Source organism: Culex pipiens, chromosome 1 (assembly GCF_016801865.2).
Source record: "Culex pipiens pallens isolate TS chromosome 1, TS_CPP_V2, whole genome shotgun sequence".
NCBI lineage: Eukaryota > Metazoa > Arthropoda > Insecta > Diptera > Culicidae > Culex > Culex pipiens.
Window position 1 is genome coordinate 135926388 of NC_068937.1, and position 26235 is coordinate 135952622.

General features: G+C 42.9%; 6 protein-coding genes across 6 annotated transcripts; 3 read left to right on the plus strand and 3 right to left on the minus strand.

The window, feature by feature from the left end:
• Positions 1 to 218: 218 nt before the first annotated feature.
• On the minus strand, positions 219 to 1392 carry LOC120425727 (uncharacterized). Its single transcript, XM_052711589.1, has 3 exons — positions 872 to 1392; positions 638 to 817; positions 219 to 582 (listed from the first exon to the last, which is right to left on the minus strand). The coding sequence occupies exons 1-3, from the start codon at positions 1079 to 1081 to the stop codon at positions 439 to 441; spliced, it is 534 nt and encodes a 177-aa protein (XP_052567549.1). The 5' UTR covers positions 1082 to 1392; the 3' UTR covers positions 219 to 438.
• Positions 1393 to 2771: 1379 nt separating this feature from the next.
• Positions 2772 to 4803, minus strand: LOC120425740 (uncharacterized). The gene is made up of 3 exons (XM_039590346.2): positions 4644 to 4803; positions 4316 to 4583; positions 2772 to 4263 (listed from the first exon to the last, which is right to left on the minus strand). The coding sequence occupies exons 1-3, from the start codon at positions 4719 to 4721 to the stop codon at positions 2861 to 2863; spliced, it is 1749 nt and encodes a 582-aa protein (XP_039446280.1). The 5' UTR covers positions 4722 to 4803; the 3' UTR covers positions 2772 to 2860.
• Positions 4804 to 8198: 3395 nt separating this feature from the next.
• LOC120425737 (uncharacterized) lies at positions 8199 to 17879 on the minus strand. The gene is made up of 5 exons (XM_039590342.2): positions 15313 to 17879; positions 9288 to 9390; positions 9076 to 9221; positions 8846 to 9004; positions 8199 to 8782 (listed from the first exon to the last, which is right to left on the minus strand). Exons 1-5 carry the CDS (start codon positions 17550 to 17552, stop codon positions 8677 to 8679), a joined length of 2754 nt encoding a protein of 917 aa, XP_039446276.1. The 5' UTR covers positions 17553 to 17879; the 3' UTR covers positions 8199 to 8676.
• Positions 9401 to 15302, plus strand: LOC128093802 (Krueppel-like factor 6). The gene is made up of 3 exons (XM_052711585.1): positions 9401 to 9856; positions 9914 to 10241; positions 15004 to 15302. Exons 1-3 carry the CDS (start codon positions 9779 to 9781, stop codon positions 15270 to 15272), a joined length of 675 nt encoding a protein of 224 aa, XP_052567545.1. The 5' UTR covers positions 9401 to 9778; the 3' UTR covers positions 15273 to 15302.
• Positions 17880 to 18551: 672 nt separating the features above from the next.
• Positions 18552 to 19480, plus strand: LOC120425733 (SAYSvFN domain-containing protein 1). Its single transcript, XM_039590336.2, has 2 exons — positions 18552 to 18864; positions 18935 to 19480. The coding sequence occupies exons 1-2, from the start codon at positions 18718 to 18720 to the stop codon at positions 19358 to 19360; spliced, it is 573 nt and encodes a 190-aa protein (XP_039446270.1). The 5' UTR covers positions 18552 to 18717; the 3' UTR covers positions 19361 to 19480.
• A 5319-nt stretch (positions 19481 to 24799) lies between these two features.
• Positions 24800 to 26000, plus strand: LOC120425747 (zinc finger protein 853-like). Its single transcript, XM_039590352.2, has 2 exons — positions 24800 to 24934; positions 25004 to 26000. Exons 1-2 carry the CDS (start codon positions 24857 to 24859, stop codon positions 25832 to 25834), a joined length of 909 nt encoding a protein of 302 aa, XP_039446286.1. The 5' UTR covers positions 24800 to 24856; the 3' UTR covers positions 25835 to 26000.
• The last annotated feature ends 235 nt before the right edge of the window (positions 26001 to 26235 follow it).

Consider the following 26235-nt stretch of genomic DNA (forward strand, 5'->3'; position numbering starts at 1 on the left):
TAATAATTATGTTATTATGGATATCAGTGTCAATTATTATTGGAAAAATATTGGCATACCGTCATCAGGGGTGACATTGGGTCATACAAAAATGTTGATATTTGTATGACCCAATCTCACCCCCCAGACCCAATGTCACCCCTGATGACGGTATATATCAAATTGAGATCTAGATAACTGTGAAGGCAGTAAGTAAGAATTTTTTTTTTGCTTTTTTTTGTACACTCAACCCCCGGTGGTTGGTCACTTTTTCGTTTGACACTTTTTTAGTTTGTACCCCGTTAGTTGGTCAAAGTCAAACTAAAAAGTGACGAACTGTCACTTTTTACACGGCGCTCACGCACACTATCAAAACATGCGTTTGGTAGTTTGTGTGAACTCCGTGTAAAAAGGGTGTCAAACTAAAAAGTGACCCCGTTCGTTTGACAACAGTTGGTGTCAAACCATCGGGGTTTGAGTGTATTTAAGTAAACAATTCTTAGGAATAGATACAATCGGTTGTCTCGTCGGCAGAATTGCGTTCCGGGAAGTGATCGTCGCGCAACTTCCGCTCAGGCTCGGGATCGATTCCACCGGATCGGTCTGTGGAGTGAAATTTAGGTTATATTATGGTTTCATTTTAAACTAATGAACTTACGTTAGAATTTGCGAGCCCGTTCTGGCCGGGGACAACAAGATCCGTGCCGTCCTTGCCGGAGCCTCCAGCTGGCGTCTCGATCGGTGAAATGGCGCGCTGGGATGGGCTCGTCGCTTCGCTTTCACTGTTGATCTGGACCGAGTCGATTCCGTCTTCGATTGTGAAGTTGAAGTCAAGATCCTGTAAAATAACTCATCAAAATAAATCATCAAAATTAAAAAAGCAAGAACTTACGTTACGGGTCCTCCACTCGGAAACAACTTCCCACAAGTTGTTTACGACGAATTCAGGGAATAAGGCAAGCTTTGCTTCAAACTGTGATCGTTGAAATGTAATTAGCTCAATGCAATCGAAATTCGCTTGCTTAAACACGTCCAACGCTTCCTGTTGAAGATCTTCTAATAAAACGGTCTCGTCTAACACGACTTGCTCTTCTGACGCCATTTTTAAATTTGGGTCTTATGCAATTTTCACACTGCTGCCATTTGTAAATAGCGAAATGTCCAAACTATAAAATCCATAGGAAAATCTTATGAACTTTGTTGCCAGTTCTTATAAAAAAACAACAACATGGCATTGGTCGAACAGCATTGGAAAATCTTATGTAAAGCATGAGCTGATTCGATCTGATCTCATAAGCTTTGATAAAACTTTCATAAGCTTAATTATAAGTTTCGTGAGTGCCTCAATGGACACAGCTGGGACCTCGTTCATAAGACGTAACTTATGGTATTATTAGGAGCTTTTCTCTCAGTGTAAGTAAAATGCGCAAAAAACCATAGAAAAACATACAAATTTATGAATTCAGTGTAGTAGGCTTATGCTTTGGGATGTTCCCTTCAATGTTGTATAGTGGGTTGATGAAAATTTTTAGATTAAAACTATTTTTGGTGCACTTTAAAAAAAAAGTTTTTTCGACTACTTTTCCAGGGTGCGGGGCAGAATGGACCACCCTGCGGGGCAGAATGGGCCACCTTAGAAAACAAGCCATTTCGTCTAATACAACGTTGAAGGGAGATAAGAAATGACTTAAGGGACCTTTCTAACATAGTTTCCATGAAGTTAGACCACTTTCATAAAAATAGTCACTTACCAAAACAAACATTTTTGAAAATAGTGTTAATATGTTGTAATAAGACATTATTTTTACAAATAAGCATCAAAACAACTAAAAAATCAACTTTTGTTGCATTAAACGTGATTTGTGAAGCTACCAGGAGCGAAATAATCCAATTAGCTCGATTTTCGTAACTTTTGATTGTTTTTATAAGGCAGGAAAAGGGTGGTCCATTCTGCCCCCAAGTGGATTTTAATTTAACACTTCCACCACCAAGCCTCTAAATGATTTGAAGGTTCCGTTGTTGTTTGCTTACCTTGGTAGAAACATCTAGTAACATTATAAGCATTGTACAAACTTTTTCAAACAATCCAACTTTTCAGAAAGCTTATTTAAAAACCTCGAAATAAACAACATTTGCGTGGTTTTGTCAATAATTTACATTTTTGCTCATAATTCGAAAAATACAATGAATTCAAACGTCGTTTTCGGTATAGTGATGTTATTTGACGTCCTTTAAAAGACCCTTGCCTTACGGTTGGTCTAAATCCATTCTAAAACCCAAAACCAAGGGTGGCCCATTCTGCCCCCATGGGCCATTCTGCCCCCCCTGCCCCTAATCGGACAGTGCAGTGAACTAACAATCCAAAGGTTGCTGGTTGGTACTAGCAATAGTTGGCGACACGTGAGCCAACAGCAATAAAAACAACTCCTATTTTTTACTCTGTTTCGAACAAAAAAAATAAATCTGTCCTTTTAATTTAAAGATTCTGCATTTTGAGATTCGCCGGGATTTTTCTATTATTCTAACGAATATAAAAATATTAAAACGTTTGTAACTTTCAGTCGCATTCAAAAAAGAAAAATCCAATTCTTTGATTTTTTCATCTAAACATATTGCAAACAAGCACCGCGCGAAAAAACGTTAAGCGGCACTTTCCGTTTCTGTTACTTTTCAGCTGCGTACTGCTTAAGAAAAATCTTTTCGTGACCCTTTCCTTGACCGTTTCTTGGAGTTCTGCGTTCCTTCCGATCTGCGTATCAGCCTTAATTATTGAAACATAAAAAAGCTCTCAGTTTTAAAATAAGATCATGAAAACGGAAGTATTTTTAATATTTATACTTTAGCCAACAAAAGTACCACAAAAGAAAGTCACGAAATAAAATCAAGCCGGAATCGCGCCCGCGTGGTCCATCACGAGGGGCTGCCGGCGTGCGGCCAGCTTGGTCATCACCAGAATCTCGCCAATATCTTCCCCGTCCTCGTCGTAGATCAGCACTTCCCACGGCGTTTGGTTGTCGAGCACGTGGATCTTCACGCCGCGGTCCAGCACCGCCCGGCGGAACTGATCGGTCGCTTCCGGGTGGTTCTGCTTGAGCGGTTTGATGTTGGCGACCCGGCAATGGACCGCCTGGAACGGCAGATAGTCGAACCGATCGTCCCAGTAGCGCAGCTGATCGATCTTCAACGTGTCCCGATTGCCGTAGTCGACGTAAAATACGGAGATGCGGTCGAGGGAGAAGAATTCAACCACTTCCGCCCGGTACCAGCGGCCGTCGACGGCGTACTTTGCAAAGACCAGCTCGCAAAAGTGCGGCTCGTGGTTCAGCAGCTTAAAGTCACGCGTGTACTCCGGATCGTTGAGCTTGCTCTGCATATCAATCAACGAATCGCTCAGCTTTGGCAGACAAATGTGCGCGTAGAATTCATTCACGTTGACCACAAACGTCGGGATGAGGACCATTTCCGATCCAACGCGTGGCTGTTCCATTTCGGCGCGGATTTTGATCTTGTGCGGCACTTTATCCCGGGTCCAACCATCCTCAAGCTTGGCCACATGTTCCAGCCGGCAGCCAGATCCCTTGAAGCAGCCTTCGATGGCCGGATCGTAGAACGGACAGATTCGCCGATCGTCCTGCGGAACGTAACCCAACACGGCCTTCATCACGTTAGTCGTATTCAGCGGCTCCTCGTTAAGTTCCTCAACCTGGTCCGGACTCAACGTGTCCATCGAGATCTTGTAACTCGGTTCCGGCACCGCTGCCTCTTTCTGGACAACCTGCTTGGTTTCGCCCGGTGGACCCAGCCGGACGACCAAACGCGATCGACCAACTTGGACCACCTGGAACCACTTGGTCTCGTACAGGCTGGCACCCAGAAAGGCTCGCTTATCACCGGCCTTGAACGCATTATCCTCGAAGCCCTCCAAGCGACACGGAACGGCAAACGGCGCCAATCGGGCGTAAAAGGGTGGCACTTCATACAGCTCCATGGACGTGTCCAGCGGAACAATCTCTCCCGTGTCCAGCAGCTGAATAAAGCACGGCTCGCCTTCACCGTCCACCTTATTCCGAACGGCCCTCATGATGGTTCCCTCGAACCGCACCCCGAAAACCGCCGTCGCCGATTCCGGAACGACGTCCAGGCGTTCGTCCAGATTCTGCAGCGTTTTGAGAACCTCCGCCAGCTGCAATCCCTTGGCGGTCTGGTCAATCATGTAGAACTCGTCATCCGAGGTGGACGAGCAAACGCACGTGATGTGACCGGTTCCGGTTTGGCCGAGGTCGTCTGAAATCAATTTAATGTTGAAAATTTCCCAAAATCATCCTGTTTCCCTTACATCGTTCCAACGGCATCTCCGGCGCTTCAAACACCGGCGAAGATTTCTCCATCTCCCCAACGCCCTCCTGCCGTGAGTCGTTCGCAGTCGGGAGCGTTGCGTCCAGAAGGGGATTCCTATCCTCCTCCTCCTCCTCTTCACCGTCAGCGCCGTTTCGGCCAACCGTCGGTCGGATATCTGCCAAGATTGCTTCCCAGGTGGCCACGATCTGGTGCACCGAGTTGATCATCCGGACAATCACCGGCAGTGGGAGGTTCGATTTGTTGAGCTGGAGGTGGAGAAAAATGTTGAAAGGTTTTGCTCCCCCTGATGTTGCTTAATCGCTTACCTCCGCGGACATGGCCGCGAGCAGGGCTTCCGCCCGGGCAATCAGGTCATTGAGGAAGATTTTGCCGCTGCTGTCCATTTTTTGGTTTATATTTCGGCCGGAAAGGAAGATGCGTTTTGCGTTTGTTTTGTTTGTGCGGGCCTTCTTGAAATACACTGAAAACAGAATTTAGTCAAAATGTCTACACTCAAAATCAGAACTATCCCTCAAAAGGATACTTTCTACCCTTTTATCCTCAAAAAAGGATACTCAAAAAAAAATCAGGCAAAATCAGTACACTCAAACCCCGATGGTTTGACACCAACTGTTGTCAAACGAACGGGGTCACGTTTTAGTTTGACACCCCTTTTACACGGAGTTCACACACACTACCAAACGTTTGTTTTGATAGTGTGCGTGAGCGCCGTGTAAAAAGTGACAGTTCGTCACTTTTTAGTTTGACTTTGCCCAACCAACGGGGTACAAACTGAAAAAGTGTCAAACGAAAAAGTGACCAACCACCGGGGGTTGAGTGTACAAATTCGGTAAAGGAGGTATTAGACTACGGCAAACAAACACACAAACTCGCACATTTTGACAGTTTGTCTGCGTTGTTTGTTCGCCAACATTTGTTTGCAGAAACGTCAGCTTGCGTCGTTGTCAGACGCGAAAAAGTGCGAGTTTGTTAGTGTGATTGCCATAGTGTAATAGCTCCTTGAGTAGTACGAAGATCGTAAGGAACGCAAAACTCCAAATAAAAAACGGTCAAGAAATGGTCATGGAAAGGGTCACAAATAGATTTTTCTCAAGTGGTACGCAGCTGAAAGGGAAATCGGAAAGTGGCGTTTGACGTTATTTTTGTAAAAAATAAATGAATATATATCACAGTCTGTGGGATATTTATTAACTTTTCTTGTTTTTTTTTAATCAAAAATAGAAAACCTAATAATTTACAAAAAAAAAATAGAAACAAATCAAATGTTAACAAAAAAATTCAAACCATAAATCTAGAAAATCATATATAAAAGAAAAACAAAAAAACATATTCAGCAATCCCAAATAATAAAAAATAAAGAAATATACGAAAATTTTAATATTCAAAAAGCTAAAATTCACACTAGTAAAATGCAAACATTTAGATATTTAAAAATGTGAAATTTCAAAAGTTAAGATATTCAATTATGGTGGAATGAAAGAGCAATACAAAAATTCTTTAATATTTTTAAATTCGAAGTTTTTTTTTTAAATTTTTAAATTTAACCAAAAAAAAAGAGTTCAAATAAAAGCATAAAAAACAATACTCGATTATCTGAAGTCCTCGTCGTAATTTTGACGAGGACTTCAGATAACTCCAGATATTAATTGAATCACAATTTTGAAATTAAATATGTCTTTATTGAACATTCTTATAATAATTACATTTCTTTTACATGATAAGTGGTATGGCCTAATGCTCTTCATCTTTGTTGTATTTTTCGTTTTATTATTAACTGATCACATTTATTTATTTGCTTCAAATTGTTTTACATTATTGCATTGAATTGAATACATTTGGGTAAAAAAATAAAAAAAATCACTTTAACAGCTAATCCTAACATAAAACTAAAAAAAAATAAATCCATTGAAATATTCAAAATCACTAGAACGAGTAAACTACGAACTGTATTTTAAGATGAATGCTCCAAGAGTTCTTACTTGTTCCTGGCGAGTTTTGCACCCACGCAGAGTTGTTGTCATCTCGATGAAAATGTTCAGAAGTTCTTGTGGTGAAAACAGGTCACTACTGCCTTCACCCGTTGATGTTGGTTGGTTTTCCCTCGGTTGCTGACTGAAGCCTGGAGGTGTTGTATGCTCTGCAACTCTTTGCCGCTGATTCAACGGCAATGGCTGCAGATTTGGAACCACTCGAGTAGATCCTGCTCCTGGTGACGCCAAAGCAGGAAAATCCACGTCCGTGTATGCTGGTGGTGTTTTGCGACGATTTGGTTGGTGCCTCGTCGTCGCTTGCTGCCGAATTTTTACAAACTCAGCACGTTTTGGGCAGCTTCGATTCTTGGTAGAATGGTCGCCGCCGCAATTGAAGCATTTCGCTTCGATGTTCTCGTTGATTGTTTCGCAAGCTTGTGTTTTGTGCTCACCTCCGCAGGTTGCCCAACGACTCTTGATGAAACAGTTCCTTCCACCATGTCCAAACTGCAAGCAGTTCGAACACTGTTGGTACGTTCGTTTGAACAGCCAGTGCGGCACTGAGTGCCACACTCGTCGGTGCCAGTTTTGGTTCAAACGAACATTCTTTTTCAGTGTGCATGGAACTCGCATGAAACTGAAAAAATATCGAGTGCGGCACTAGAGTTTCAGTTCCAAGATGGCGGCGAAACTCGAGCGGAACTAGCGCGAGTTTCTTCAAACAAACACTTTGACAGCTCTGAGTGCGGCACTCAGTGCGGAACTAGCCCTCAAACGAACGTACCATGTGTCACGTCACGGTGCACTGGACGATAACGTTCCCAAGTCACGATGATGTTGAAAATTGCCCGAACTGCTTTCAGCTCAGACGGCGTTGTCGATCCTTTCTCGAGATGAACCAGGTACAGTTGATCACGATACTTGATGTCCTTGTTGTGTCTCGTCATCTTGAAGACTTCGATCACGTTCAACTTAAGAGTTTTGAGCTCTTCTTTCAGCACACTCACATCCATGTCGTACAGGCCTCGGAGGACCTGTTTCATGGGGCGTTTACCTGGATCGTCATGGCTGTAGTATTCAATCTTTGTGTTGTTCAGGAAATCCCGAACGTAGTTGTAATCCTTTCTGGTAGGTAGCCGAATTTTGAGTCCATCAGCACACAAGCGAATGGAAGCTCGTAAAGCACCAGATTTGATAAACCCGGTCAGCCACTTTCGCACCGAATCCGATGACGATGTTTTCACAAAAATGGGTGGCAACTTTTCCCGTCGTTCAAATTCTTCCTTCTCGCTCACGTCCACAGGGAGGGTAGCGAACTGATTTCCAGACAATTTTTGAGCGTCCTTGCTCAAACTGCCTGGCTTTGCAGGTAGCGCTTCGGCATTCTTTAGCTTCTTCAAATCTGCCGATCCTGCTGGTGAGGACCGCCTCTTTTTCTTGCCCTGAGGCATTTTTGCACTTTTTAAGCACTTTTCAGGAGCTAAAATCCAGGAGTACCTCACTGAATGATGGTCCACAAAGGAATGAAAATAATTGAATCACAACATTTTAATCATTATCTAAATTTGGATCTAATCTAAAATATGACTCCAAAAATGCTCCAAAGTTATTGGATTTTCTGAAATTGTAGATAGCGGCAAGAAAGGCAAGAACTTGAGAATTTAAGACGTTAAGATTTTAAACATTTGAGCACAGATTTATAATTGAAGAGTTTTAGATTTTGGAAATTATCAATTTTAGAATCTTTTATTTTTGGATTTTTATTTATTTATGGAAATTGAATTGCTTGAAATTTGTGTTTTTATTTCAGTATTTTTAAATTTGTGAATATTTTAATCGATATTGGCAAGTTTTGTTGGATTTTCTTCGAAAAAAGAAAAAAAAAAAGCGTCCATGTGTTTCAGCGTTTATTACTGAAATATGCTTCAACGAACGCCTTACAGATTTATTAATTTTTAGCATTTAGTATTCTGCTTTTCTACTGGTACTAAACATGTTGGATGTTGATTATACTCAAAAACTACCGTGTCGCGTCGAAGTCATGCGAAGATTCGGTTCCGAGTGCGCCTGCTGGCTACTGCTGCTACTGCGTGGTAGGATCGTTTGTACTGAGTTGGCTGACTGTTGTTGGCGGCGGCTGCTGCTGGTGGTGGTGGTCTTGCTGAGTCTGGTTGATCTTCGGCGACACGGCAACGTGAACAAAAAGACAAAAACTTATTGACGCGATAGCATCTGCTTGTCTATCGCTTAGTTAATCTCTAAGCTCTTTCTCTAAACACTGGTTGGATATAATGTATGAGGGTTGTTGGGAGGGTGGGGCAATCTAGCTCTAATAGTTAATCTCTCTCTCTCTCTTTACGGAGGAAGTCTAGTTTCTACGGTGACGCCGCCGGGAACCGCCTTGCGATTGCTGCTGTTGCTGCTGGTTCTGGCCACCGTAAATGTTGTTCAGGAAGTCGTCCAGGTTGGATTCACTGAAAGTTGAAATGATGCGAATTTAGCTGACTGAACTATTTGAAGAGTCATCCGAAACCCACCCTTCCTTCCGTCCCCGTCCGGCGTCCTTGTCCGACTGCGATCCTGCGGCACCGCCGCCACCTCCTCCGACGTGCTGCTGTTGCTGGCCGCCCTGTTGGTTCTGCTGCTGCTGTTGTTGCTGGCCTTGCTGCGAGTTTCCGCCGAGGACGATGCGATACCTTTTTTTTAAAGAAATAAAGTCATTGAATTTCTTGAAGAGTCTCAACCAACTCCGAGATCGTGTACGTACTGGACAATGTGCGAGTTGGGCTGGAGGTGCGAGAGGGCGCCCTTTTGGCAGTTGGCCCAGTCCGTAATGTCGTACACGTTGCCCTCCATCATCGCAAGGTACTTCCAGCGCAGCCCGAAGCAGCTCGTTTCGGCCCAGATGTCACCCTGGAACGAACGACACAACAGTTCAACTCCGCGTTAGATCAACACTACTTGGGGATTGTGACTTACCTCCCGCGCCGAGTGCCGAATCTTGCACGAGCTGCACTCCCTGGCCGCGTAGTGGGGTCGTCCGGTGGGCTTCCGCGGATGTCTCAGGCAGCAGCTGCTGCACCTGTAAGAGGTTTTACAAATAGGGAAATATTTAAAAAAAAATGTGAACAAATCTTTCATTCAAGATTAAAATTCCATTTAAGATTAAAAAAACGACATTATTTGGGTTTTGATCTCGGTTTTTACGAGAATTCGCGCATTGAAAATGCATAAACTTTATGCTTTTTCTCTTAATCTGAACTTTTTGAAATATTTATTTTTTATGTTAGCTTTCTAGAATTCTTCATCTTCGTGTATAACAAAAACAACAAAAACAAACACAAGTCGAGAGCGCGCGAAACAAAACGTCAAAATTAAGTTGTGCACGCTGCTCAGAACTTGCACATTCCCGTGCAGTTTCTGTCAGTTTTTTTTTTCTGTCAACTCAAGAGTCGTCCAAGTTCCGCACGATGGAAAACTCCGGAAATGTGTTCCTGGCCGAGCTGGTCGGTCGCGCAAAGCAGCTGCTTGACGGAATGGCCGCTGAGGTAAGATTGATACAGTACTGATCTTCCGCAGAATCATAAATTTCCCTTCAAACGCAGCAAAACCTGCCACTCGTGGAAATTGGACGGAGGGTGAATGCAATGAGCCAGGTTGTGACCCTGCTGACCGACATCGCCGGCCGGCACAACGACGACGTTCGGGATCAGCCACCGGCAGCGATTTCGCAACAAAGGGTGCCGGCGGTTTTACTGCCGAAGTTGAAACTTGGAAAGAACAAATCGGAAGCAGAACCAGTGATGCCGAAGCCGTTGACGCTAAAATCGGAATCGGAGTCGGAATCGTCCTCATCCGAAGAGGAGGCAACTCCGCCAAAAAAGGCTCGGAGTGGAGGGAATTCGCCAGGATCTGTTGACGGCACAGGGAAAGGTAAGGAGACCTAGTATAAAACAAAATCAATAATTGTATTTGTCTGAGTTAGAAAACTTTAATCTTCTTGAACGTAATCTGGGCCCATAACCTGAAAGAACGATTTTTATTTAACTAGGTCTTGAAAGGGAATGAAAAAGTTTAGTTGAAACTATCACAAGGTTACTACGATCTGTTGATCGTTGATCAACGTGGCGTTGCCAGGTTGCGGATCAGGGTTGTTACGGACGGCGCGGATCTGGCGCGGATTTGCTGGCTAATTTTGCTCAGGCGCGGATTTCGCGCGGATAGCAATTTTGATAAACAAAATAATTGAGAACAATAGAATACCTTTCAAATTACAAAGGAAAATATTATTAGGAATAAATAAATTCCATCATTTTCGTAGAGTGCAAAAACATCAATTTCTAAGAAGTTGTTAATGAAAAAAGTTTTCTTCTAAAATTTATTGATTTTTTTCTTAATAAGAAACTTCAAAATAATCTTCAAGGAGCGATGTTTTTTAAATGAGATTTGTTATATAAATTTAACATAACATTACAACTCATTATTTTGAAACATCTGCCTAACAATTCATATTAATAACAATTTTATTAAAATCAAAATAACAAAATTCGAAAAGTTACAGAATTTAAAAAATTTGAAGCTATGACCCTTTTTAGATTTTTTAAGTTTTTTCAATATAAAAATTTAAATTTTTAGATTTTTGGTTTATTGAAAAAAAAAAATTATGTTGCCACTCTGATTCAGGTAGAATTGATTCTACTCCCAATTATCACAACATTACGAAATCCATTTAGCAATCTGCTAAAATCTCCGTCTAAAAGCGAAATGTAATGTAAAAATTAAAAAACGTTGCTTAATCCACCTCTAGGTGGTTAGTGCCTTCCTCATAATTGGATCCTTAAGCCCTCCACCCTTCCAAAAATCATAATTTTCTGAGTTCAATATCCCACTTTTTCATACGATTTTTTGAGTTCAGGAACTACAACCAAAAAAATGATTATATGGGTTGAACTGAAAAAATCGTATGAAAAGTGGGATATTGAACTCAGAAAATCATGATTTTTGGTAAGGGATTTTTGATACGACTCTATTGATGCTCTGTTTACCTTTCCTACCAAACCTTGCTCCCGTATAACAGCTGTGTGTTGAAGTCAAATGATAAAACAGCATCCGTATAACAGTTTTTCTAACGTCAAACGTCGAAGCTCTTTTTGTCAACCTATATGTAACCATTTTTTGTGGATGTCAAAAGACAGACTAAGCCAACGTAATATTTAGCCATTCAAGATCCGAAGCCAGATTAAAGTCACCACCAAAAGATTCGGCACCGGTGGAGGCACCGGGCTCGAAATATGTAAGATGAAGTTGCCAAAGATAGCAATAACAGTAAGTGTTTCTTTTATCAAAATAATATTGTCGCGAATTGACAATTTTATTTCTTTTTAGGTTCTGCCTGCGTACAACTTCCAGTGGACAAACTTGCTGCTGTCCAACGCCAGATCCTAGAGTCAAACCTACATCGTCGCTGAGCCACCACCAGGATGGCCGCTCTAAGTTGCAGGAAGTGGCCTACTTAACCGCCGCGAGTTGCCCCCTGGCCAAAAATGAGTACCGCCTCATTATAGTATGGCTCCTTTCAAACGAAGAAAATTTCAATCGCCTCCTTGAATGACTTCTCTTGGAGGCACCCATAGCCGGATCCTGGTTCCCCACAGTAATGCGGGACTATTCTTCACCACAAAAAGAGTCAATGTTTCATTTGTATTGCATTTCTACGTAATGTTGTGAATAAAACAAAATGTGCTTTACCGTCTTTTCCGTCTTATTTCGTCTTGTTGATAGGATTATCAAATCTTGTTTTATGCTCATTTGAATGGTCTTTCAATTATCTGACTAACGGCGGGTTGCATGATGGACCCCGACATCATTTTCATCAATTTTTTTGAGATCCGGCCTCCCAAAAGTGTATAAATAACACTTAAGTGCTTATATCTTTTGATAGAATAATCAGATCATCGATGTTTTTGGCTCATTTGGAAGGTTTTTCAATTATCTAACTAACGACGGGTCGTATTATGGACCCGGACTTCTTTTTCATGGAAATATATGAGATCCGGCCTTGAAAAAATGTATAGACAACACTTAAGTGCTCCTAACTTCGTGCTTTCCATTTCATTAGGGCACAAAACTTTTGTAAACAAGAGTGTATCCCTCTCACACCTTATGCAAACTGTCATTTGAGTGAAAGGGATACACTATTGTTTACAAAAGTTTTGTGCCCTAATGAAATGTTAGGCTCCACTTTTGATAGGGTTGTCAGATCTTCAATGTTTTAGCCTCGTTGGAAAGGTCTTTTGATTACCCATCTAACGATGGGTTGCATGATAGATCCGGACAACATTTTCATCAAAATATATGAGATCCGGCCTCCAAAAAGTGTATAAATAACACTTAAGTGCTAATAACTTTTGAAAGGGTTGTCAGATCTTCAATGTTTTGGACTCATTAGAAAGGTCTTTCAATTATCCAACTAGCAACGAGTCGCATAATGGACCCGGCCAACATTTTCATCGAAATTTTTGAAATCCGGCCCCTGAAATGTGTTCAAATGACACTTAATTGCTCATAACTTTTGATAGGGTTATCAGATCTTCAATCTTTTGGGCTTGGTAGAAAGGTCTTTTGATTACCTATCCAACGATGGGTAGCACGATAGATCCGGACAACTTTTTCATCAAAATATTTCAGATCCGGCCTCTGAAATGTGTACAAATGAGACTTAAGTGCTCATAACTTTTGATAGGGTTATCAGATCTTCAATGTTTTGGGCTCATTAGAAAGGTCTTTTAAATACCTTTCTAAAAATGTATGATCAGACGGGTTTTCTTACAAAAACCACCCTTTTTACAATCTTTCAAACTTTAGCCAGAATCGTTTTTTTAGCATAACTTTTGAAATACTTAACAAAACTTCATAATAGTTAATATAGGTCTTGTGGGACCCTAAGACGGATCGAATGAGACCAGAACGGCCCAAATCGGTTCAGCCAGTCCGGAGATAATCGAGTGCATTTTTTTCGGTGCACGGACTTACAGACATACACACGCACAGACATTTGCTCAGAATTTGATTCTGAGTCGATAGGTATACGTGAAGGTGGGTCTACGAGGTCGAATAAAGAAGTTCATTTTGCGAGTGATTTTATAGCCTTTCCTCAGTAAGGTGAGGAAGGCAAAAATTAAGAAATCTGGAATTCAACAATTTGAAATTTCAGAATTTACATATTCAAATAATAAAAAAAAATAGAATTCATAATTTGAAATTGCCAAAACTTACAGACTCAAAAAATGTAAAAAAGTACGAATTATTAAATTGAAAAATTACGAAAATATTACCATTGATTTTTTTTATTATTCTTAAGTTATCAAATTATTTAATTATTATTTTTTTTTTGGGAGGGTGGTCCAGCCGCACATCGTTGATGTTGAAACCTAAAAACTAGAGAGCCTAGAGCTATTTAGAGAACGGACATCTCAAACCAAAAGTACCAATCGAAGCACGAGAACTGTCAAACGGAGGTACCAATCGAGCAAAATCCTTTGTCTTATGCTCGATTGGTACCTCCGTTTGACAGTTCTCTTGCTTCGATTGGTACTTTTGGTTTGAGATGTCCGTTCTCTAATAAGCTCTAGGCTCTCTACTCTAAACTGGGCCCTCGTCCTGTCACGTCCGTCAGTAGTCTTGTCGTACATTACAACTAGAATCAGATCTGCCAATGAATTAGTACACTTCGACCAAATAAACACTGACGCTGTATGGATCTGACTCTAGAATAAATGCACAGTTGTGTGTTATTCATAAGTCCAAAATGTTCAATTATTCATATAAGTCCAAATATTCATTTGCGGATAACTACCTAGCTTGAATTGAATACAAGATTTAAAGTAACCTATCCGAAAGCTACTCTTATCTCAAATCCCCGACATTTTAATTAATAGCCAAAAAAAATCTAAAACGTTTCTTTTAAAACCTGTCCGGCTTCTTAAAAAAAAAACAAAAAAATGAACAACAGTTCATATTTTACAAGTCGTGAATGCAAAAAGAGACGACCATTTGATCGTCAGAATTTCAGATCCTCGATTCGCAACAATGGTCGATACAATCATTCTACCATTCTACCAAACAATTTTGAAGCGTTTGAGCTCCCTTTTAATAGTAGTTTATGCAACAAGTTGCAAAAAGAGGATTTTTTCAGCACGAGTCGTACATTTATCCAACGAGGTTCACCGAGTTGGATAAATACGAAGAGTGCTGAAAAAATCAAGTTTTGCAACGAGTTCCATACAACATTTTTTGCAATTCCGAAAAACACCCATTGAGTGAAATTTTAAGTCAAATTTTCATGTATTTTGTCAATAAATTGTTTAAATCAAAAAAATGTTGAAAAGTGTCACTTTTCGAAACAAGTGCTGAAAAGTTCAACTTTTCAGCACCCATTTCAGTGCTGAAAAGTAGAACTTTTCAGCATTTATTTTGAAAAGTGTTGCTATTCGATTCTGTTATTTTTGGTACAGAAAAGTAGGCTATTTCGTCGTTCAAGAATGACAGGAAAAGTAAGTAGTTTCACGATGGAATTGCAAAAATAATTTAAAACATACCTCTTGAGCGATACGTTACTTTTTTAATCGCAGTACACAATAAAATGACCTCAATTTTGCAATTAAGTTTGACATTCAGTTTTTTTTTCTTCTTCCAGGAATCCAATGCCGGCGTTGTAAACAAATCTTGTCATCAAGCCATACCCTTAAACTTCACATTCTCAACAAACACACGGGCAAGACTGACAAGCCACATTCCTGTAAGTTTAAAGGCTGTGGCAAGCGATTTGGTGAAAAGCAGGCCATGATCAGACATTACAGAGCCCACTTTGATCAGTTTCCTTGCGCGATTTGTAGCAGGGTTTTCAACCGCAAGGATATTTTAACAGTACATATGAAAAAAGTACATAAGAAGGAGCGAAATTAATCAATACAAAGCTAATAATACAAAAAAAAAACAAACTCACCGAATCGTGTTGGCCGCCTCGGAGATCTTGGTGTGCAGCTGCGTCAGCAGGTCGTTGATCTCGGACCAGGCCTTCTCGGCGTTCAGCGCCTCGGCCAGACTCTGGTCGTACGCCTTCCGGTTCTCGGGTTCGCCGATCAGTTCGAACGATCGCTGCAGCACCTTGAACGCCTCTTCCGCGCCCGGTTGCTTGTTCTTGTCGGGGTGTACGAGCACGGCGATCTTCTTGTAGTGCTTGCGGATCTGCTCCTGCGAGCAGTCGGGACTGACGCCGAGGATCGCGTAAGCGTCCTTGCCTTTGCAGTTCAGGAGCGAGGACATGGCTTCGTCGGCGGTGGACGGGAGGCGGCCGTCTTTGTAGTAGTTCTTGGTGCCGTTCGGGGCGTTGGAGGTTGAGGGATCTTCGGCCTTTTTCTTGCCCCGCCAGAAGGCCCACTTGGAGTCCTTGGCGAAGCGCGAGTCGAACGATTTCCACGCGTTGCGCAACCAAGTGCCGGGATGGTCCTGTTGGAGTTCGCGACGCCAGCTGGTGAAGTTTTGCTCGCAGTATTGGAACGCCGCGACGAGATAGTCCCAGCAGAGTCGCAGGCTAAGGTATACCACGTCGCTTACGAGGGACCAGAGCCAGAGGACCGCGAGTACGGTGTACTCGATCCAGGCGTTCAGGATCTTCTGAACGATGACGTACTTTTGGTTCTTGCGAGGTCGCTGGTTGCCACGTTTGCCGGAAGAGTTGAGCGCCGATGAGGACGATTGGTAGGATTTGTCCTGTTTGGCACGGGACGCACCCCGATTGCCACCTGCGCGCTTGAAACCGGTCGATCGCGACGCGGCAATCTTCTCGATGTGAGTATCGTTCGGTGCGTTGTTCTTCTTGACGTTGTAGACCTGCTGCTGTTGCGAGTTTTGCTGTTCCTCTTCCTGGTCGTAATCGTCGTCCGAGTTGGTCTCACCGTCGTCATCGTCCTCCTCCTCCTCCTCGTCGTCGTTGGAAGCCTCCTTGCCGGACGGACCGTGGACATCCTGCACGGAGTACGCGTCACTAAAGTTGCGCAGTCGATTCTTGCCGCGACCGGCGTTGCCACTCGACTTGTTGGAGTTGGCTTTGTTTTTTTCATTCACCTTGTCGTTCTTTTTCGTTGCGGAGTTCTTGTCCGCAGGACCGCCACCGTTCTGGATGACGACCGGCTTGAAGGTGGCTTCCGGTTGGCTGGAAGCCACGTTCGAGCCCGCAACCTGCGTGGGCTTCTTCTGCGCGGGCCGATCAACCTTTTTGCCAAACTCGGCGCCCTTTTTCGGAACGACCTTGGCGGATTTGTGCTGCGTCGCAGCTGTCGTCACTTTGGCCGCCCCATTTCCACCGGTAGCAGTGCTGGAAGACGAAGCGGTTGTCGCCGCGGCCGCCGCCGCATTCTTGCTGAGCACGTCCGAGTACGACATGCGCATCGGTTTGACCTCGGCCACGATGCGCTGCTTGCGGACGTTGGCGTTCAGCTTGGCGCTCTTTTCATCGTTCAGCTGGTCGTAGCTCACGGCAGGTGAAGCAGGTTTGTGCTCCGGAGTTGGCGGAGCCGTGACCACCGGTTGACGCACGGGAGACTGCTGCACCGGCGGGGCCTGGGCCGGCACCATCGGTGGAGTCGGTTCCGTTGCGTACGTTTCGGAAGATCTGGGCAAACCTTCGGCGAGCAGCGAGGGCGCGCCACTGCCAAAGGGCGAGTACGTTCCGGAGATGGTCGGCGCCCAGTTACCGACCAGCTGGTTGATGAGCATGCTCGTGCCGGAACCGGTTCCACCCGCCGATTCCGGAGCCGACGCCGTGACAGTTTGCTGAGCTGGTTGCTGTTGCTGCTGCTGTTGCTGGTGGAAAAGGAAGCCAAAGCCCTGCACCGGGCGAATGAAGCTGCTGTTGTTGCTGCTGGAAAACAGTTCGTACTCGCACTTGATCGGCGGACTCTCAACGGAACTTCCACCGCCGTTGTTCAGCGCCACGTCGGCCTGCTCGGCCGCGGCCGCATTCGGCTGATGGTACACCTTGTAAAAGTTCCCAAACGCGTCGGAAAGCACCGTAAAGTTATTCCCCGGCGCCGGAAGTCCGTAATGGTGGTGTCCGGAAGCCGCGGCCGCCGCCGCCTGCCCCAGCGGGAAGAAACTGCTGGAAGGGGCTTGTTGAGGCTGCGGAGGCGAAGCAGCCGCCGGCGCCCAGAACCCACCCTCGCCGGAATCGTTCTCGTTGGACATCGTGACACGCAATCTGATGTGCTGATGGAAGCGACTTTTTGATGTGGAACTTTTTTTTGTTGCTTTTTTCACTCTCTTCTTCAAGGGTGGCCTTCAACTGGGAAGAAATAGGGAGGGCGCACAGATGGCGATGGCTGGCCACTACCGTGCACGATCGGTTGGTGGCCCACGGCGCAGGGGGGAACACTCGCGACGCGCGATGGAACCGTGCCGGGTTCGGGACCGGAATTGTGCGAATTAAACACTTTTTTTGCTGCCCTAAAAATCGCCGTTCGATTTTGCTGGCGTTTTGCTTTCGTGACAGTTTTGGCTTTTGACAGCTTCTGTGGGGAAAGGGTGCCAAACGTCTGGTTGTGCACGCGTAAAGTTAACAGTGCAAGTTTTGATTATTTTTTTTCTTATACTTGTTGAATTTCATACAGAAATTCAAAATTGGGTACGAAAACCCTATGTCGATTTTTATGTACAACGGTAATAAACACGATCTAGAACCATTTCTGATCACTTTTTTTCATTTTATTGCAAAAAAAAATAATGACAAGACAACATTTTTTCGATGGATCAACTATGGTCCCCTTGGAACGAGCTGTCAAGTAGGAACTTTTCTGTCAAGAAGGACCGCGAGGTTAATTTTTCAAAATTGATTTAAAAATCCATTTCAAACTCTTTGTGGTCGTACAAAGGGTCATTGTACTCAGAAAAATTAGCTTTAGCGCTGTAAACAATAATATCAGCAATCTAAGCATCATTTTATGACCCAATTACTAGCAAAACAATGCAAGTAATTTATTAAAAAATGATTTGTAATTATATTTAACAATGTTTCTAATTTTCTAATTTAATTCCGTTTATTCGAATCTGGGTCCCAGATTCGAACATCATACACAAAAAGCGGTAAGAATACACAGAAAAGCACGAAAATATAACCCACTTTTCAACCATTTCAAATTAGCGTGTGTCTTCTTCGCAATTTGACAGCTGATGATGATGACGCGTCGTGTTGCAACCGCAAATCAAAACAAACCCGGAATAAACAGAGCAACACTTTCGAAAAAAGATCTCGCGAATCGTCTATTTTCGTTCCGTTTAATTTTGCTAATTAATTCCGCCAACAAAACCCCGCTAATTAGAACACAGGGTCGCTCCGCTGGCATCTGCGCCTCATATGGACGCAAAACTCGCCTCGTACCGCTCAACGAAACGCCGCCAGGCGCTGCTGAATTCGTTCAAAGATCGTCTCTACAATATGGTCTCCTTCCAGCAGGTCAAAGTGGACGGTGAAAAGTCCACCCACGTCATCGTCGAAGCGGATGTGAGTTGTCCTTCCGGGGTTTAAGTATGTAGCATTCCAAATTAACCTTCCCGTCTCTTCTCCCCCTCAGGTCGATCCTCACCCGAAAAAGCAGGACAAAATAACTCCCGTCCACAAGCCGCAGCACAAACCACGCACGCACTCGGAAACCGAATCAATCCTTTCCGTGGCAAGTTCCTCCTCGGCGGACCAGCACCCGGAGGACCTGCCAGCATCCACTACCCCCAAACCGCCCCGTTCCTACCTGTACTACGTGACCTATCTGGTGTACTTTCTCTTTTGGGTCACACTCTACGCGATCGCCATCGAGCTGCGGTTCGGCGTCGTGTTCCTGATGCTGTCGGCGCTGGTGGCCATCTACGTGAACACGCGAACCGGCCCCAAGGCCGCCGGCGAGGTCTCGGCGTACAGCGTGTTCAACGAGGACTTCAAGTCGATCGACGGGACGTTGAAGGCGGAGCAGTTTGAGCGGGAGATTGGCATTCGGCATCATTGAGGAAGTGGGACGTAATGAAGGTGAGTGATTTTCTTTTTGATTGGAAACGTTTTGAGCAAAGCAAATTATAATCCTGTTGGATGAGTTTATCTATTTATAAAACAATTATTTAGTAAAATATTTCTACAAAACCAAATACTACTGAATTTGTCCGAATCTTCCCTGATCTTAGTCAAAAAAAATAAAAAAAATCTAAAGATGATTGTCACGTTCCTCGAACAACTGTTTTGATAAAAAAGGTAAATTCAACATCAGGAATTTTATCGCTCAGATTTTCATGGAAAAACTACATAGAAATTTGGTTTAGGACCATCCTTTTTGCATAACGCAAAATTTGGAATTTTCTTTCTCCCAATTTTCGTAACAGATTTCAATACATATTTACCCAAAAAAAACCCCGACGGTGCTTGAGCTTTTAATTCTTAAAAAACCAATAAATTCAAAAAATTTAAGTTCTGCAGTTCTTAAATTCTAAACTTTTATAATGTTGAGGTCTTGAATTCTAAAACCTTTCTGAAAATTCTCAAAATATTAAATCTCCGATTTAAAAAAAATATATAATTCTGTAATTCCTAAATTAAAAATTTCTAAAAATTTAAGCTTCTTATTTTTTAAAAATTTTAACTAAAATTCTTAAACATTCTAAAGATATGAAAAAAAATGATAATCCGCAAAAATGCCAAAAAATTACAAAATCTTGTTGCTTTTTGGGTGTTTTTGAAACAGCCTTGAGTCAGGGGTATTAAAACACCCAAAAAGCAAAAACTGTAATTTTGGTTTATTGGACATTAAAAAAAAACTCCAGAACTTGCTCCAGAATTATAAATATAAAACAATCTATAATTCTATAAATGTAAAATTCTAAAAAAATGTAACTCTAAAAATAAATATCTGATATCCAAAATTTATAAACTTCAGAATTTTAACATTTTCAAGCTCAAATCCAAAAAAATGCCAATCTCAAAATTCTTAAATTATAAAACTCCAAAATTGTAAAATATCATAATTTAAATACTCAAATATTATTAAATTTTAAAATTCACAAATCCTTAATTAAAATATATTTATTGTTTAATTCTAAAAAATTGCAAATGTTAAAATTATAAAAAATCTGTAATTCTAAAGTTTAAAGGTTCTTAAATTCTTTATTTACAAAATTCAAAATTCTTAAAAATCAAATTATCTTAAATTTCGTCCCTCTCGGTGTTTTTACAGTAAAGCTAAAATTCAATTCCTGGCCCAATTTTCAAAAAATTAAGCAACAAGTATAACAAAGGTATGCTAACAAAAGTTGGCAACATGCCAACTAATTAGAAAATAAATCCTTGATGGGTCACATACATGTAAATCGGCAAAAATGTCAGAGGTTGGTTTGAGCACACACTTAATTTTTTTCAAAATCTGTATTCATTTTCACATTTTCATCTATTAACAAAACAAATTTGAAGACATTTGGTTGTATCATTGCCGAGATATAGCTATTTGAAGTTAGCAGTTTCAAAAAACGGGTGCCACGATATCTCAACATTGCTTCGACCAAATCGTCTGAAAATTTTGGTGAAGACTCGTTAAACCAGTCCTGTGTGCATCTGCTTTGTCAGCTGCCCAGATACCGCACCCCTGCTAGTCATCGCTCCGGCACCGCTAGTTAAGGATGTCCGGCATCATCCGCCGCTGCTGCTGTCCCTGCCGGTCCGTTTGGCCACCGAGCACACGCCAGTTGTTTGTGAAGTCCGCTATGACTATCGCAATTTAGACGTTCCCAGCATGTTAGAGCTCCTGCAAAGCATTGATTGGGAGAACACACTTGACAAGGATAATCTCGACGAGGCCGTACAGACCTTTACCAACATTCTTAGCTACGCCATCGACAGGCACGTACCGAAGAAACCTGTTACGAACGCTCGTGTTCCATGGCAAACTAGCGAGCTTAGGAGAGTCAAAGCTGCAAAGAGGTCGGCACTGAAAAAATTCTCCAAACATCGGACGTTACCTTTGTACAACTATTACGTGCGACTCAACAGCTACTACAAAAGGATGAGTAGACAGTGTCATGCCGATCACGAAGTACGTACCCAGAAGAAACTCAAGTCTAACCCGAAAGGATTTTGGAAGTACATCAACGAGCAGCGGAAAGAAATCGGGTTACCGTCATCTATGTTCCTAGGAGACGAAACAGCATCGAATACGGAGGAGATCTGCCAGCTGTTCGCCGAGAAATTTTCGAGCGTGTTTACGCTAGAGGACCTGCAACCAGAACAAGTCACCGCCGCCGCCAGCAACGTCCCAACAAACGGTCTGGGTCTGAACAGCATCAGAATCGATCGCTCCAAGATTCTGGAAGCCGTAGCCAAGCTCAAGATATCCAACACGACAGGCCCGGACGGAGTTCCATCGATTTTCCTGAAAAAATGCATCGACGGGCTCCTGTCGCCTCTCTATCTCCTCTTCAATCTATCCCTCTCTATTGGATCATTTCCGAAGCTCTGGAAGCACGCCTTCATGTTTCCGGTACACAAGAAAGGTGATAAACGGAACGTGGACAACTATCGTGGAATATCAGCACTGTGCGCCGTCTCGAAACTTTTCGAGCTAGCGGTCATGGCTCCAGTTTTCTTCTTCTGCAAAAACCTGATCAGCGAGGACCAGCACGGGTTTATGCCATCGCGGTCAACAACGACGAATCTACTCACGTTTACGACGTTCGTGACCGACAGCTTCACCGCCAGATCGCAAACCGACGCGGTGTACACCGACCTGTCGGCAGCGTTCGACAAGCTGAATCACGCTATTGCGATCGCAAAACTGGAAAGGATGGGAATCGGCGGGACTCTCCTCAGTTGGTTCCAGTCCTATCTGGCCGACCGGAAAATCAACGTCAAGATTGGAGACTGCTTGTCGGCTGCCTTGATGGCCTTTTCAGGTATCGCACAGGGAAGTCATCTCGGACCACTCGTCTTCCTTCTATACTACAACGACTGCAACCACTCCCCCTCTGGACCGCGTCTGTCCTACGCAGACGACATGAAGATCTACTGTCAAGTGAATAATGCAGCCGACGCTCAAGCCCTCCAACAGGATCTGAACATCTTCGCGGACTGGTGTGAAACAAATCGAATGGTCGTCAACCCCACCAAGTGCTCTGTCATCACCTTCTCCAAGAAACGCAACCCAATCAAGTTTGACTACCAGATCTGCGGCACATTAATTCCCCGGGAGAACTGTGTCAAGGACCTCGGCGTGCTTCTTGACACGGAACTCACATACAAGCAGCACATATCATACATGATTTCCAAAGCCTCGCGACAGCTCGGCTTCATCTTCCGTGCAGCAAAAGGTTTTACAGATGTCTACTGTTTGAAGGCTCTGTACTGCGCTTTGGTCCGTTTAACGCTGGAGTATTGTTCTGCCGTATGGAGCCCCTACTACGAAAACAGTGCGGTGCGGATTGAGAGTGTGCAGCGAAGATTTATCCGGTTCGCGCTCCGTCGACTCCCCTGGCGGGATCCATTTCATCTGCCTAGTTACGAAAGCCGCTGTAAACTGATCAACCTTGACACCTTAGCAGTGCGTAGAAATGTCAGCCGTGCACTCGTAATCTCCGACGCTCTGACTGCTAGATTGCAGTGCCCAGCCATTCTTCGAGGACTAGACATTATGGCCCCGCTTCGAACGCTTCGTAACACTCCGTTCTTGCGTGTTCCTGTTCGCCGGACGAACTATGCTATGCATAGCGCGTTGACGGGACTACACAGAGCATTCAATTTTGTAGCTTCTTTGTTCGATTTTAATCTGTCCCGTGACGTCATCAAAAATAAGTTTTTATTGTTTTTTAGGCGATAATTTGTGTACATGTACTTAGTTTTAAGCACACCATTTGGGCATGTGGTGCCTGTTGGTGTTAAACAAATAAACAAATGACGGAGGTCGATTTTCAAAAAGTTTATTAAAAAATAAAATAACAATATTTTTCTGTTTATCATATAAAAAATCGTCAGTTTTTGATTTTTGTATTTTTTGAAAATTCAAAATTTCAAAATCGGGCTTCGTCATGCACACGGGATATGCCTTAGGAGTCTTCACCCAAAATTTCAGCCAATTTGGTCCGTCCCATCTCAAGATATCGTGGCAGCCGTAAATCAACTTGGTGTTCAGAGAAAAACGCTCAGATAGTTAGACAGTTTGCTTTACGTATGGCAAAATTCTAAGCTTAAATCGTCTCTAACTCAGTTAAATCAAGAAATATCTTCATAAAACTTTCAGGCGGGATTGAAAATCATCTTTAAAGTGGATTTGATAAATTTTCTGTAATATGAAATTTTGTGATTTTCTACATGTATGTAACCCCTTAAGTTTTACGTATTTATTTCCGAAGGGTGGTCCCAAAATACAAAATGTGCAAAAGCATCAAAGTACATATTTAAACACTTTGTCATAAAACTGTTAGTTTGATGAGTTAAAACTAAAACTGATAGTTGGAATAAATTATTGCTTTGAACGAATTTGAAAGAAAACACGACTCCGCGTAAACGCGTGTTATGAAATAAATTATTTAAACAATTACTTAAACGAACTAAACCGGTGGCGTGCCTTCCGATCAACGATGATAAAAGCAGGACTGATTTTCTCACTGCTAGCAAGAAAAAAAACGGCTCCGAAAAACACAACGCATAGCAACCGCGAGGTCCCGCAATCGAATCTAAACAGCGATACAAAAAACATAAAAATGAACATGCATAAACGAGACTGCGCGTCTCCGTGGCCTGCGCACTCTAAATGAAATGATTCAAAGTATTTATTTTTTCCCTGAATTTTTCCCTAAGATTTTACGTTTTTGCTGAACTTCATTATTTAATATTGAAAAGGCTTTACTGGAATCAAAATGCATATCAGTATTATCAATTCATAAATAAATGTTATAAAATATGTTCAGTATACACTAAGACCCCGATAGGTTGACACCCATTGTTGACAAACGAACGGGGTCACTGTTTAGTTAGTTTACACTTGCTGCCAAACGTTTGGTTTGATAGTAAGTGTAAGTCCCGTGTTAAAAGTGAAAGTTTGTCACTTTTAGTTTCACTTTGTCAACCCATCGGGTTGCAAACTAAAAAGTGTCAAACGAAAAAGTAATCATCCGTTGTCACTGTGTAAAATGTTATTTTAGGATAGTTTTTTTTGCGTTGCTTGGGTTTCTTGCCAGCTCCGTACTACCCAGTCACGAAATATTCTAGCAGAGTTGGTTCTGCCAGAATCCTACAATAACGGTAGAAAATTTCTTAAAATATCCTGCTCTTGCTAGAACGTCGTGACTGGGTAACTTCTCAAACCAATTTCTGAATAACCCCAAATTGACGAATTTTGAGTGAAACTCAGAAATGAAGTAACTTTAAATGAGCGTGGAAAACGAAAACGTCAAACTTTACAAGCGGTAAAAAATTGCGCCAAAATTTCAGCTTCCGCCAAGGGCTTTGCGCTTAAGAACTCACGGTCACGATGGTAAACGGCGGAAAAACAGTTTCAATCGAATTAATCGGGTACGCCATTCAGTTACTGCAAGAAATGGCGACTGAGGTAAGAATTGGGGACATAGGTTCCATTGTCAATCGATTTTGAGCAACAAAACTTCTTCACGAAACGCAGCTAAACCAGCCAAACCTTCCGCTTTTGGAGGTCGACCGGATTATTGATGCCGTGAGTCGGGTCGTGCCCGGCTGGGAGGCACTGCTGGCCGACATCCGGTGCGAGGTCATGCCCGGAACGGAGCAGGAACTTAAACAGAACACACCAAATCAGGTGCCGAAGCCGTTGGTACTCAAGGAGGAGGAATCTTCGGCAGCAGATTCCGTGGCGGTCCTCCTCAACACCATTCTGGCACAGCTCGAAGCGTACAAGCAGCTCGTTGTACAAGTAGCGGATTGCCCACGAACGCCGCCGCTGGAGAATCTGCTGACGAAGCTGGCAGAGCAGGGAAGCGATTCGCTGCAGAGACTGCGCTCGTTCATGGAAACTTCAGCAGCCGGAGGTCTAGCGGAAGTGGAAGAGTCGTGTGTCGTTGAGGAGAAGATCTCCGTGGGACAAGATCCGGAAGCTGCAACGCCAACCGTCTCGGCAAGAGTAAAAGCAGCGGGCGCTACTCGCAGAAATGCCGTTGCCCGACCGCGAGTCGTGCTGGACGACGTGCTTGATCATGCGGTGCCGAAGACGAAGAAAGACCAGAAAGTCCAGCTCGGATTTGCGTGCGACCTCTGCCGGAAACGTTACACCTCAAAGCAGAACCTGGAAGGCCATATGAACAGTGTGCATCTGAAAGTTAAACCCTTTGCGTGCAGGGTGTGCAACCAAAGGTTTTCGATTCGAGCAGCCCAGAACAGGCACCAACAGCGCCATTTTTGGATGTTTAACTGCGACATGTGTAACAATCGATACAAGCTGAAGGCTCACCTTCTCCAGCACAAGGCAAAGCGTCATTGATGGAGAGAAAGACGGGATTGGACAGAAAGAGATGTTAGAACTTGGAGAGGAGAGTTTAGAGCAGGGAGATAAAAAGAGAAAAAAAGATAAATAGAAAAGGGAGAGAAAAGTAATAATTTTCAGCATATCTGAAATAAATCGAAGATTGTTTGTTCGACTTGTTACAATATTTGCTACTGTGATAAAAAAAAACTTGATATAAAAAATCTGGAGATTTTATGCTTTCTAGACAAATTCAAATCATTATTTTATTTCTTTTTCTGTTGTTGCTGTTTCCGCCGAAATATCTTTTTTAAAATTTACAAATTTTCTTTCTTTTTTAGGAACCTCCTCAAAAAAACTTCGTTCCAAAGTGGCATATTGAATGTGTAAGCAGTGAATAATTATAATTATTTACAACG